This window comes from Gossypium raimondii, chromosome 3, assembly GCF_025698545.1.
Source record: "Gossypium raimondii isolate GPD5lz chromosome 3, ASM2569854v1, whole genome shotgun sequence".
NCBI classification, from domain to species: domain Eukaryota; kingdom Viridiplantae; phylum Streptophyta; class Magnoliopsida; order Malvales; family Malvaceae; genus Gossypium; species Gossypium raimondii.
The window spans coordinates 50736178-50750273 of NC_068567.1; the positions used below are offsets into that span (position 1 = coordinate 50736178).

The window sequence follows — 14096 nt, forward strand, 5'->3', positions numbered from 1 at the left end:
CATCAAAATTAAGTAAAAAGGGCCTAATTGACTTACCAATCAAAGCTCTAAGCTTCAAAATCCTAGTTTTCCCTTTTCTTTTTCTTTTCTTCTTTCCTTTCCCTCGTTTCGAATTGCTCTTCTTTTCTTCTTTGTTTTGTTTCTTTCTTTTCTTTTGTTTTATTTTTATTTCTTTACTTTATATTATAATAATATAATTTATTAATAATCATTTAATTAATAAATATCTTTTAATTATAACACAAGTGAATATACATACTTTACTACATTTGTACAACTTTATCACCCTACATTTGGCACCATTTAATTTATTTATTTTATATTTAATTAATTAATATTTATAAATATCTTTATACTTAAATTTTAAGTAATCATACATTTATTTTACAAGTGTAAAAATATATGCATGTCACATGTAAAATTTTTACACCCAACATTTATCTTTTCTTAATTTATTACATAATATGATAATAATAAAATAATTACAATATAATTTAATAGAATATCTATTTAATAATTAATTATAAGTATTACAAATGTATGTATTTTTATTAATACACTTGTATTAAATCATCACCATACATTTGTCTTTATTTAATTTATTTCTTAATATAATATCTTAACTTTAATTAATATAATTTATAATGTTTTTAATTAAATAATATTTTATAATATTAATCAAGAAAAAAATCTAAGATTTTTCCATGTATTGCCGCCTATTCTTAAGCCATTGGCTTATTTACCTATCTAGTCCCTCTTTTTTTGACCTATATTAGATTTTACCCTTTATTCAATTTAATCCTTTTTTCCTAATTTCTCTTAATTAAGCTAAATTCACTTATCTAAAACCTAATTAATCACACAATTAGTCTCGTAAATATTTCTAATAATTATTTTCGAACTCAATTTACTAAGACGGAGGCTCGATAATGTACTTTTCTGATGCTTGTGAATTTTGGGTCATTACATTTCTTCCCCCTTAATAAATTTCGTCCTAGAAATTTACCTGAGAAGAGATAAGGATATTGTGTTTTCATCGCCTGTTCCGATTCCCAAGTAGCTTCTTCCACACTATGACTTCTCCATAAGACTTTTACTAAGGGAACCCGTTTATTTCTTAATTCTTTCACTTTTCGTGCTAATATCTGAACCGACTCTTCTTCATAAGTTAAATCAGATCGAATTTCAATGTCTTCAGTGGGAATAACATGAGAAGGATCTGATCTATATCTCCGAAGCCTCGAAACATGAAAAAAATTGTGAATCTTTTGTAATTCTGGAGGTAAAGCCAATCGATAGGCAACCGGTCTGATTCTTTCCACTATTTTATACGGCCCAATAAAACGTGGACTCAATTTACCTTTTCGGCCAAATCTCAAAATTTTCTTCCAAGGTGATACTTTAAGGAATACTTTATCACCAACAGAATATTCAATGTCTCGTCGTTTCAAATCTACGTAAGATTTCTGTCTGTCAAAGGCGGCTTTCAGTCTATCTTTAATCTTTTTAACTGTTTCCTCTGTCTTTTTAATCAATTTCGGTCCAATCACTTTTCTTTCTTTTAATTCTGTCCAACATATTGGCAATCTACACCTTCTACTATATAAAGCTTCATACGAAGCCATTTGAATACTAGATTGAAAACTATTATTATAAACAAATTCTGCTAGTGGTAAATATCGTTCCCAACCTGACTCAAAGTCGATGATACAAGCTCTCAACATATCTTCCAAAATCTGAATTACTCACTCGGATTGTCCGTTAGTTTGTGAATGAAATGCAGTACTAAAATTAAGCCGAGTTCCCAATGAATCATGTAATTGCTTCCAAAATCTCAATGTAAACCGAGGGTCCCAATCTGAAATTATCGATGCTTGAATACCATGTAATCTAACAATTTCACAGATATAAACCTCGGCAAGCTTCTGTAGTAACCAGTCGGTTCTGACTGCTATAAAATGAGCTGACTTTGTGAGTCGATCGACAATCACCCTGATGGCATTCTTTTTACTCATTGACAATGGCAATCCCGTAACAAAATCCATAGTAATGCAATCCCATTTCCACTTGGGAATAGTAATAGGTTGTAACAAACCTGTCGGTACATGATGTTCTACTTTTACTCGCTGACAAGTCAGACATTTACCGACATATTCAACTATATTTTTCTTCATTCCTGGCCACTAGTACAGTTCTCGTAGATCACGATACATCTTCGTTCCACTAGGGTGCAAAGCAAAAGTACTATCATGTGCTTCTCAAAGAATGAACTCTTTAATCTCAGAAGTAGCTAGGATACATATCTGGTCCGAAACCTCAAACAATCATGCTCGTCAATACTAAAATTTTTTACCATACCATGCTGTGCCATTTCTTTTTTCTTCATCAACTTTTCATCTTCTAGCTGTGTTGCTCTGATTTGATCAAACATTACCGGTTTAATTCTTAACTCAGCTAAGAAACTTCCATCATCATTAATACTAAGCTGGGCAAACATTGCCCGTAATTCAACTGCTGCTTTTCTGCTTAATGCGTCTGCTACCACATTTGCCTTTCCTGGATGGTAATCTATAACACAATCATAATCTTTTAAAAGTTCTATCCATCGTATCTATCTGAGATTCAACTCCTTTTGTGACAGAAGATATTTGAGACTTTTATGATCAGTGTAAATATAACATTTCTCACCATACAAGTAATGGCTCCAAACTTCAATGCGAAAATTACAGCAGCTAACTCCAAATCGTGTGTCGGGTAGTTGCGTTCATGTGGCTTCAACTGTCGAGATGTATAAGCTATTACTTTTCTATCTTGCTTCAATACACAACCTAAACCATTTAGAGAAGCATCACTATACACAACAAAATCTTTCCCAGATTCTGGTAATGTTAAAATAGGTGCCTCGGTTAACATCTGTTTCAATGTCTCAAAACTCCTCTGGCATTGATCATCCCAAATAAAAGGAACATTCTTCTATAGTAACTTGGTCATCGGCAAAGCTATCTTCGAAAACCCATTTACAAATCTTCTGTAATACCCAGCCAAACCAAAAAAACTACATACCTTAGATACACTCTTTGGTGCCTTCCATTAAACAATTGCCTCGATCTTCTTCGGATCAACTCTAATCCCATCAGCAGATACGACATGTCCCAAGAATACTACCTCTGATAACCATAATTCACATTTACTCAGTTTCCCGTATAATTGTTTTTCCCGTAGAATCTGTAACACGGTTCTGAGATGCTGATCATGCTCTGACTCTGACTTCGAATAAACCAGTATGTCATCAATAAAAACCACCACAAACTGATCTAAATACGGCTGAAAAATACGATTCATCAAATCCATGAAAGTAGCTGGAGCATTAGTTAACCCCAAATGGCATCACCAAGAATTCATAATGACCATATCGAGTACGAAATACAGTTTTCGGAACATCACTTTCTTTTACTTTCAGCTGATAATACCCAGATCTCAAGTCAATCTTCAAAAATATCGAAGCTCCTTTTAGTTGATCAAATAAATAATCTATACGGGGCAACGAATACCAGTTCTTGATCGTCACTTTGTTCAACTGTCGGTAATTAATACAAAGCCACATTGATCCATCTTTCTTCTTAACAAATAACACTAGAGCTCCCCAAGGTGAAATGCTTGGTCTAATGAATCCACGATTTAGTAAGTCCTATAACTGCACCTTCAACTCTTTTAATTTAGTGGGCAACATTCGGTACGGAGGTATAGAGATTGGTGCTGTACCCGGGTACACTTTTATAGCAAATTCAACCTCTCTGTCAAGTGGTACGCTCGGTAGTTCTTCAGGGAATACATCTAGAAACTCACATACAGTTCTGATCTTTCTGCACTGACTATCAACCGAATCAGAATTAATAACATAAGCTAAATATGCTGTAGAACCCTGTCGAAGCAATTTATTAGCCTTGACTGCTGAAATGATACGTGTTAATCGACTAGTACGGATGCCATTCACCTCAATTCTATCCCTACCTTCTGTCTGAATACTAAACCTCTTTTTATAGTAATCCAATACCACTCTATGTTCAGACAACCAATCCATACCCAAGATTACATCAAAGTTACCGAAAGGTATGATCAATAAGTCAATGGAAAATATTTTATCATGTATCATCAATGAGCATCTTTGGCATACTCTATCTACAGATACAGTTTGTCCCAAAGGGCTAGACAATTCTATTAAAACCCTAGACATTTCAGATTTTAACTTTTCCGGCTCAACAAGTTTTGAATTAATATATGAATGCGACGACTATGGATCAATTGAAGCATAAACAGGCTCAAAATGTAATAAGAATATACCTCTCACAACATTGTGGGCATCACCTTCTTCCCGAGTCTGAACTACATAGGCCCTAGCTGGTGCTCTTGCCTCTGACTGTTGTGTAACTATGTCACCGCTCCTACGAACAAATCCAGTTCTAGATATCGAACTACCTCTACCTGACCCTCTGCCTCTAGTAGTAGATACTGATCTCTGTGATGTCACGGGTGCAGCACTATCAGCTTTTGGACAATCTCTGATGAAATGATCTGTAGAACCACATTGAAAATAGCCTCTAATTAATTTCCAGCATTCCACTCTGTGTTTCTTTCTTCAGTGCTGACAGTTTGGAATTTCTACACTATGAGGTAGACCTCTCACACTACTAGTAGATACTGTTGTCTGTTTCCCTCTGCTTCTACCACTTCTATCTGATCTAAAACTGGATCTCCAACCACATTGAGATTCCTTTGATCTTTTTGGCTGTGGATTTAAGCTAGTAGTTCCCGCATGCTTTCCGATTAATCTGACTCTTTCAGTCTTTTTGTCAAGGCCTAACACTTGCTCTACCATTTTAGCTTGCTCAATCAAATCTACAAGCTCAGTAATTCGGTGAGATATTAACTTTACATTGATTTCGTCTCGTAAACCCCGTAAAAATCTTTTGCAACTATCAGCTTCTGTTGGGATAAACTCGGAGGCATATCTGCTAAGTCTCGAGAATTCTCTCTCATAATCTATTACCGACATATCACCCTGTTGTAACATTAAAAACTCTTGTTTCTTATCTTCAATATACATTTCTCCTACATATTTCTTTTAAAATTCCTTCTGAAATAAATCCCATGTTATCTAATCCTCCAGTTAATTAAATTTTTAACTTCCAAGCAGATTCTAGCATTTGACAAAAAATATTCCTTTTTGTCCTCTCTGGAACTCGAACACGGGACCTTACAGAATACAAACACTTAACCATTGAACCAGTTGGCTCATTTTTTTCATTAGTTGATCGAAATAAAAACTTATGCCAGACGATCAAGAATAAAGGTTTGATGAAAATAACAAAATTTCAAGGAACATGGTTCAAACCCAAAACCTCACACACATATCCAGAACACTTGACCACTGAACCATATCAATTTACTTGTCAAAAATTTCCAACATCTAAACTTATAATCGAAGGATGACCATACTTGGTTTCAAAACCCAATTTCTTCTAACCCAACTTTTGGGGTGTTACAATGACTACTAGTGTAGTTTATCTTTTATATATATATATTAGAACAAATTACTTTAATTCCTATATAATAATTGAAATTTCTTAGATAATCACTAATAAATAACTAAAAACAACATTCTTGACATGAAATATGTCCCATTAAACATGTTTTGTAGAACCATTTTTCACCAACCTTGATGTCATACTTGGTTGGGTGGAAAATGGAGGGATGGAAAAGAGTTGAAAAGTGGAAATAAAACAAAATTTAAGTGTGCTTAGTTAGAAAAAAAATGAGTGGAAATAAAATAAGAGGATGACCATTTTCCACCCTAATACATAAAAAATCAATCATTCCAAATTGGGATGATGAGAGAAGAGAAAATGGAAGAGAAGTGTGTAATTCAAAATTATGCATTTTTTGAATGTTTTATTTTAATTTTCTCATCTTTCAACTCTACCAAGCAAAGAAAATTATTTTTGTAACACCCCAAAGCCCGTCTAGAAGTTTAGATCGAATTTCGAAAGTCACATTGACCACCAAAGTGATCGTGAGAAATTTTAGTTTAACAACCCGAAAAACATTACAGTATTAATAATAGAACTTACAGTCCAAAATTGTTTACATAAAATTCAGATTTATAGAAAAAAATTTATTAACCAGTTTAATAAAATGTGACGCTTTCGAGACTTCCGCATACCGAGTCCAGCTTTAGAACACGTAAATGTACCTGAAAGGGGAAAACACTAAAGGGGGTGAGCTACATGAGCTCAGTATGATTTCGACACGTGACTAATAATAGAATTACGGAACTCAATTCAATAGCGAAACAGACTTATAGACATACACAAAGTCAGAAAGTAAACTTGAAACCAACGTCTCAACAAAACATAACAACTCAAGCACACCAAGTCACACACAAACACTCAGTCACAAGTGTTATTCAATCATATAGAATACAGTCTTACACCTAGAACACTCAAACAGATGCAGATGAATGCAGTCAAGTAATAAAAACCCACCTATCCAGCCAAAACACCTCTTGGTCCCCCGATCACACCCTAAAAAAGTTGTTTAAGATCATTCAACCAAACACACCACAAAGGACCCCGAAAGGCCCATCCAACCCTACATACCATGTATGTGGACTAATCCACTCAGATATTAATACGCAGTAGGTCCGACGTATATGCAATACAATGCAATATGCTAATCCGCTGTACAAATATGTTGTAGTTTAACTACCAAAAAAGATAATGGTACACAACAAAGCTGACGTACGTGTGGTCCAGTGCGGTAAACCACTGTACGAATAGGTTGTAGTAAAACTACCACATCAGATCAGAATTTGTAACAGCCCAGTTTTAGCTAAACCAGAATAGTGGTTTTGAAACCACAAATTCGAGGTCATAAAATTATTTTAATATTATTTTTGGTATTTACAATATGTTTTTTGATATGTGTGAAAATTTCGTGATTTAATTTTACCGATTGGTTAGTTAATTTGATAAAAGGAATAAATTGCGTAAAATGCAAAAGTGGCATACTGATTGATTAAGTGTTTATTTGCTATGATTAATTAAATGTGAGGTCCTTATGATGTGATTAGACCATAAATGAGATAGTGGAAGATGTTGGCTTAGCAATGGTGTAATTAATAATGTTTATAAAGGTTAATTTTGTAATTTGGTTAATAATGTTATAATAAGTTAAAACAATTAAAAAGCTTTCATCTTTCTTTGTTTTCTCAGCCGAATGTGAAAAACAAGAAAGCCACTGTTGTGCTTATTATTCAGCCAAGCTTTCATTGTCTAATTAGGTGCAATTTTTGTTCTGTTTTTAATGATTTTTACGTTTTTGAGATCGTTGCTTCGTATACTAGCTAGCCCGTGTCTTAATTTTTGAAATTTTTGATGATTTTGTGAAATGTCATTGATGAATATTCAAGATTTTTTTGTTTTATGATGAAAAATAAATATTTGTTGATAGATTATTATATTTTATTAAGTGATTTTTGATAAAAATGCTTATTAGGGATTAAATTGAGAAATGTGTAAATTGAGTGGTTAAAATGTGAAATAAATGTAAGATTTGGGCTGCTAGGGACCTCTAATAAATTCAGCTAAGCATGAGTATGTTGAAATTTTGTGTAATTTGTGATTTTTTTGAAATAGGGACTAAATTGAATAAATGTGAAACTTTAGGGGCTAAAATGCAAAAATGTCCAAATAGGTATTTTGAATGAAATTTAATGAATAGGTGATTAAATGAGCTAAATTTGAATTCATATAGATCAAGAAAGAAAGAGATCAGATTTAGATCGAGGGAAATCGAGAGTTAACAAGTAGTCGATCAGATCTGTTCATCGTATATACAAGGTAAGTTCATATGCAAATAAATACCTTTAAATTTATTTATATATGTTTATTTGTTATTAAATTGCTTTGGATGCTGAATATTTGTATACGAGAAAGTATCAACAGAATTACGACGTCCAAAAGCCCCGTACGAACCATAGGAATAGTATAGGATACGTATGTCATGACATTAGGATTCCGAGGTGTGATTTTGTGGAAGACCATGTCTAGGACATTGAAATCGTATATGATTTCATGTAAGACCCTGTCTGGGACAGTGGCATCGATATATTATAACATGTAAGACCATATTTGGGATATGGCATTATACGAGCTTTATGTATTATCCAAGTATCCTTATCAATTCTGAATGGTTCAACGGGCACTGTTGTGAAATGGATGAATATGAGAAGGAGTAATCAATTCAGGTATGTATGATGTTATATGAAAATTGAAAGATTAAGGTAAGTGATGCTTATGAATCATTAACAAGTGAGTTAGATGAGGAATGTGATATTTATACATGTGATTAGCCATGATTTTTCATTGATGAGTTGGTTATATTTACTTTATGTATTATAAGTTTATTTGTATATGGCTTACTAAGCTTTTAAAGCTTATTGTGTTTATTCTTCACTATTTTATATATTTTAAAAGCTAGCTCGATTTCGGGGATCATCCAGGAACATCATCACACTATCGATCGCTATTTCGATACTTTAAAAGTTTGTACTTTCGACATATGGCATGTATAGGCTAGTTTCGATATGGTTCATTTTGATCTCTATATATGTAGCATGCAAAAATGGCTTGATAATAATGCTAATGTTTGTGAATATTAGGCCATGTATCTAGCTCAATTTGGAAGTATGTTATATGATATATCTTGTGTGTTGGATGGTGGCAATTCGGTTTATGTGATGACAAGATGCTATCCTAATGTTGGTTAAATGCTGTCCATTTTTAAGCATAATAATGTTGTCCGAAAGATGGTTAAATACTGTCCGAATGTTGTTTAAATGCTGTCCATTTTTTGAGCATACTAATGCTATCTAAATTTTGCTTAAATGCTGTCCATTTTTTAGCATACTAATGATATCCGAATGTTGGTTAATGCTGTCCGAATGTTGTTTAAATGCTGTCCATTTTTTAGCATACTAATGCTGCCCAAATGTTGGTTAAATGCTATTCGAATGTTGTTTAAATGCTGTCCATTTTTTAGCATACTAATGCTGTCCGAATGTTGTTACTGTTGTCCGAATTATTGTGAATTAATGATGTTTGAATGTTGCAATTCAAAGCTGTCCAAAACAGGATATGTTTCCTATGATTATTTAGTGTAAAATCTTATTTAATTGGAATATATTTGCTGTCCAAAACAGGGTAGGTTACCTATGTTTTGTCTTATTTTACATAATTAGTAATTGTTAATGAAATAAATGAATATAAATGGATGTTTTGGCATAGGCTCGGTATATGAAATGTGTTGTTATATATTTGAAAATATTTTAAGTATTTGAATGACATGAAATTTGATTAGGTTAATGGTAATGAAAGGGTTGAATTTCAAGCATGATTTGAAAATGTAATTTAATTATTAAAGCATGATTGACATATGGTGTGGCTTGTTAATGACCTATGTTTTGATGTATAAATTGCTTTGTAAGTTGTTTTGTAAATGATGAAAATTGTTTTGATCATTAGGTGAGATAAATTAGGATATAAATATATATATGCATATATACGCATGATGCATATTTATATTCGGCTATGGTATTTGGTTCATTTTGTTAAGTATGAGATTTTGATATTTGGTAATGCCTCGTAACCCTAATTCGGCGACGGATACGAGTTAGGGGTGTTACAGAATCAGTCTTCCTTCTCTTCGCAACCAACCCCAAAATTCTTTATGCAAGTACATGTATGCTTACAACCTCATAGAAATAATGAGCACATCGATAGACAGTCAGACCAAAATAGATATGCACACACACCTAACTAACCGGGTTCAAGATCAGACATCTCACAGAACAGTCACAAATAACACATAAGCCGAAGCCCAGATCAGAGTTTTAACTACCCTCACTAAAGCCTAGCCAAGGGTCGAAACATACAGACACATTTTCAGATAAAAAAACATACACAGAACTAAAGTTGATGACTTAGGACCACAAGGTCGTATGCTCTGGCCGTGTCAAAATGCCTAGACCATATGGGGGTCAACACGCCCGTGTGGGTGAGGCACACGCCCGTGTGGGCTAGGGGCATGACCGTGTGAACAGGCTGTGTAACTCTCTGTCTATTTGTGCTAAAATAGAGTACAGGGCAGACACAACCATGTGAGGGTCTCACGCGCCCGTGTGCCGACCAGACACGGCCGTGTGTCCAAAACACATGCCTATGTGGGATTTCTAAACCCCCAAATTAGCCACACGACCGTGTGGTACCAAATCACTAAATCCCTAATTCTCAAACACACATGCCCGTGTGCCCAGGGGACACGGCCGTGTGAAAATCGAAGAAAATCCCCAAATCGGCCACACGACCATATGGCACCAAATTTTTCCCGAAAATCCTAATTTCTAACTGCACACGACCGTGTGGACCTCTCGAGTGGGGGCACACGCCTGTGTGGCCACTCGTGTGGTCAAGAAACCACCCACAAACAACTTAGAAATCGAGTTTTTCGGCCACTAAATCGACCCTCAATCGACAGGATTCAGAAACACACCAACATATACAGATTTCCATGCCATTCAACAGTATTACCGAACATCGACAACCAATTTAAAAAAGGCACATAGATTGTTGCATTCCACCAAAATCAAACTTACAATTCACAAATAAAATGGAAAAGTCTCGAAACCCACACCTGATTCACGACCAAAGACGTCCAAACACTGACTCAACGACTAGGAAATCGAAGCTCTTCGAAAACCACAACACCGCCCTTTTCAAAAAGATAAGAAGAAGAAACCAAAAAGAAGACAAAAGAAAGGGAAAAAAACGTCTAGAGAAAATAAAAATAAATATCATTGGTTAACTTAAAACAAAACTACTATTTAACAAGACAAAACAAAATAAAAATATTTCTTCAAAACGCACACAAGAACTTGAACCCAAAACCCAAAGGTATACTAACACTCACTCAACCACCAGACTAGCAGACCTATTCTGTTACTTAAACGCGCAACTAAACACAATAGCGCAACCTTCTCACTGACCTTAACCTAGAGGTGATCATGGGTTGGGATAACCGGCCCGGCCCGACGGCCCACCCGAAAAATGGAAGGGTTCAGGTAAAAGTATAGGCCCGAAATATGGGTTTGGGCAAAAAAATGAGGCCCGTTTTCTAAACGGGCCGGGCCTTGGGTAAAACTTTTTTGGCCCGGGCCCGGCTCAAATTATATATTAAATATATATTTTTATTTTTAAACAAATATGCTTTTTAAAATTTAATATGCTATTTTCTTTTTAAAATATGCTATTTTGGTGTTGTAAAATTTAATATGGGCCGGGCCGTGCCGAGCTCGGGCTTAGCAATTTTCTTTCAGGCCGGGCTTGGACAAAATTTTAGGCCCATATTTCGGGTCGGGCCGAGCCCGGGCCTAGAAAACGGGCCTAAAATTTTGTCTAGACCTGGCCCAAACCCGGCCTGACTCGGCCCATGATCACCTCTACCCTAACCACAAAACTCAAAACTTCTAACCCCAAAATTTAGGGTGTTACAATTTTTTTCTTTTTTTTTATTTTATTTTTCCTACCAAGCACACCTAAAGAAAGAAAATTATATTTTCTATCTTACTAATTGTTTACCCTTTCAATTTTTTGTTCTTTTAATTTTCTTTCTATTCTACCGAACAAAGCGTTAATGCCTTTCAAGCTTGCCTTCAACGACATTAAAGGGACAACTAACCTTGGTCTTTTGGCATCATTTTTCGTTTTTTTGTCTTCTTCAAATGATATATCCTCTGTTTTAGTAACAATTTATTCTTCACTCAAAATCATCCATTTCTCTTAATAAAAATCAAATTTAATTGCATGGAAAAAAGCTATAAGCATATCCATGATCAAGTCAGATCTCCATAAAATTGGGACATGAATTGGATCTAAATGAGGTTAAATGTTATAGTGATCTATATTCGCTCCATTTTAAACCATATTACTTGCTTTTTAGAAACGAAATACTACAATTATTGTTTACGCTTAATAATTTAGGTAAATTAGTCTATCTGCTTTTTTTACTTAATGGTATTATAAGCTCTCGAATTTAAGAAAAAAATTATTTATGTTCTTCCTAACTTTTACATCCAATTGAGCAATTGAACTAATAAAATTAGTTAAATAAATCTTTTGACTAATGTTGACTATTAATATTTAACGGCAATTTCAACAAAAAATAAAATATATTTTAAATTTATTTTAAAATAAGTAAACAATAAATCTGGATAATTGGTTATTTAGGTTCATTTGAATATGGACACCCATTTGTCGAGATACATTCTAGAATTATAAAAACATAAAATTTTATAAAAATTATTAGAAATTAATTAAAAATCATAAAACTTTATAAAAATATAATTTTGTTATGAATATCTTATTAAGTGGATGTCTATCATGATCAAGATAAAGTTTTGATGTACTTTAAATTCTAATAGTTATTAGAATTAGATCTTTGCTTCTTTTATACTTCTTATGCCTTTAAATAGAGACTCTGATGAAGCATTGTAATCATCCATTTAATTAATAAAGTACATTCTCTATTGCTTTCATATTTCTTTATTCTTTATTTTTATTCTTTGTTTTACCCATTCTCTTTATTTTATAACACGTTATCAACACGATGATTCTTTATTTTTTCAACATCTTTCGAAGTTGTCCCACAAATCAAATTCCTTTTCACCTTAAACTTTGTCCCTTACAACTTCATCTTCAGGATGTTGAAAGATTCAATCTCAGAATGGATTGTGGTTCTTATTCCTAATCTTTGATTTATAATTGTATAAGCATGGGTAAAGAATAGATTTGTGCTCGTGATAATAGTCAAGGTGATGACGATGATATCAAAGATCTTCAGGTATATTTTACTATGTTTTATTTATTATATCATATAGGAGAATAATTATGACAACATGAATAGATAGATTCTGATTTAAAATCCATGCATGTTTACTATGGTAATTATGAAATAAAAAATTAATAGAGGTGTTTAGCAGTCTGTCCTATCAGATTTTTTGCATTCCCCGAAGTGAATGTAAACATAAATAAAATAAAAGATATACTCATGAACCATTAAAAGTGGGAACATAGTAATAAATAAGAGAACAACGAGAGTTCTCAAGATAACTTTTCAAAGGGTAAAGATAACTTATGTTATCAATGCAATATGAAATATTATTGGCCACATATGTGGCGTATGCCTAAATATTTTGTTTCATTAATATTCTTTGAGGAAGGATATGAAAATGTAGTAATGAATTTTATCATTACAAATAGAAAATATTTATCTTATTTGGTACTAAAACAAATAAATATTTTTCAATATTTGATAGTACAAAATTAGTTGAAAGCTCCGAAGAGCTAATATATCAATATTTAAAACACACAAAATTTGTGATGGTTAATGCATTACTTTTAAAATATATTTGTAATGGATCTCATATTGAGATTGTGAATGAGAAAAATATTATATTTCATATGAATAAAAAGGGATTGGGTTATTAATTTATATTTATTTTATAATCTTTGTGATATTCTTTTGTCATCATCCCTATTAAAGGGTTGAAAGCAAAATATTTGACTATGAAAGATTTACTTATGAGCAATAGAATATGATAATTATATCTAAAGCTTATTATGGTAGGATGCACTTAAAGTTGCAATTTTTAAAAACTGTGAGTATAACTCTACAATATTCAGAATAAGTTCTCAATTAAAATTACGTGGTAAAATATTACTAATGAGAACTTGCAAGAGAGAAAAATTATTTATGAAAAGTCATTGGTTATGTACCTATTGTACACCTAGAAAATAAGACCCACTCTCAAAGTTTGCTATTAATAGATTTTTGGGCATTTGAAGATTTTGGCATATTCTCTGAAGCGAATACTGCATATAATTATTTGAAAATTATATTCATTGACTTAGTGGCATTATAGACTTCACATTAATTTAGACATTTCCAGTAGTAAATGTCACAATAATGCTTATATGTGGATA

The 14096-nt window shown here is 33.1% G+C and overlaps 1 protein-coding gene across 1 annotated transcript; it reads right to left on the reverse strand.

Annotated features, from left to right (window-relative positions):
• Positions 1 to 1745: 1745 nt before the first annotated feature.
• Positions 1746 to 5104, reverse strand: LOC105795942 (uncharacterized). Its single transcript, XM_012625591.1, has 8 exons — positions 4678 to 5104; positions 4342 to 4572; positions 3701 to 4179; positions 3428 to 3577; positions 3103 to 3324; positions 2694 to 2937; positions 2354 to 2568; positions 1746 to 2126 (listed from the first exon to the last, which is right to left on the reverse strand). The coding sequence occupies exons 1-8, from the start codon at positions 5102 to 5104 to the stop codon at positions 1746 to 1748; spliced, it is 2349 nt and encodes a 782-aa protein (XP_012481045.1).
• Positions 5105 to 14096: the final 8992 nt, after the last annotated feature.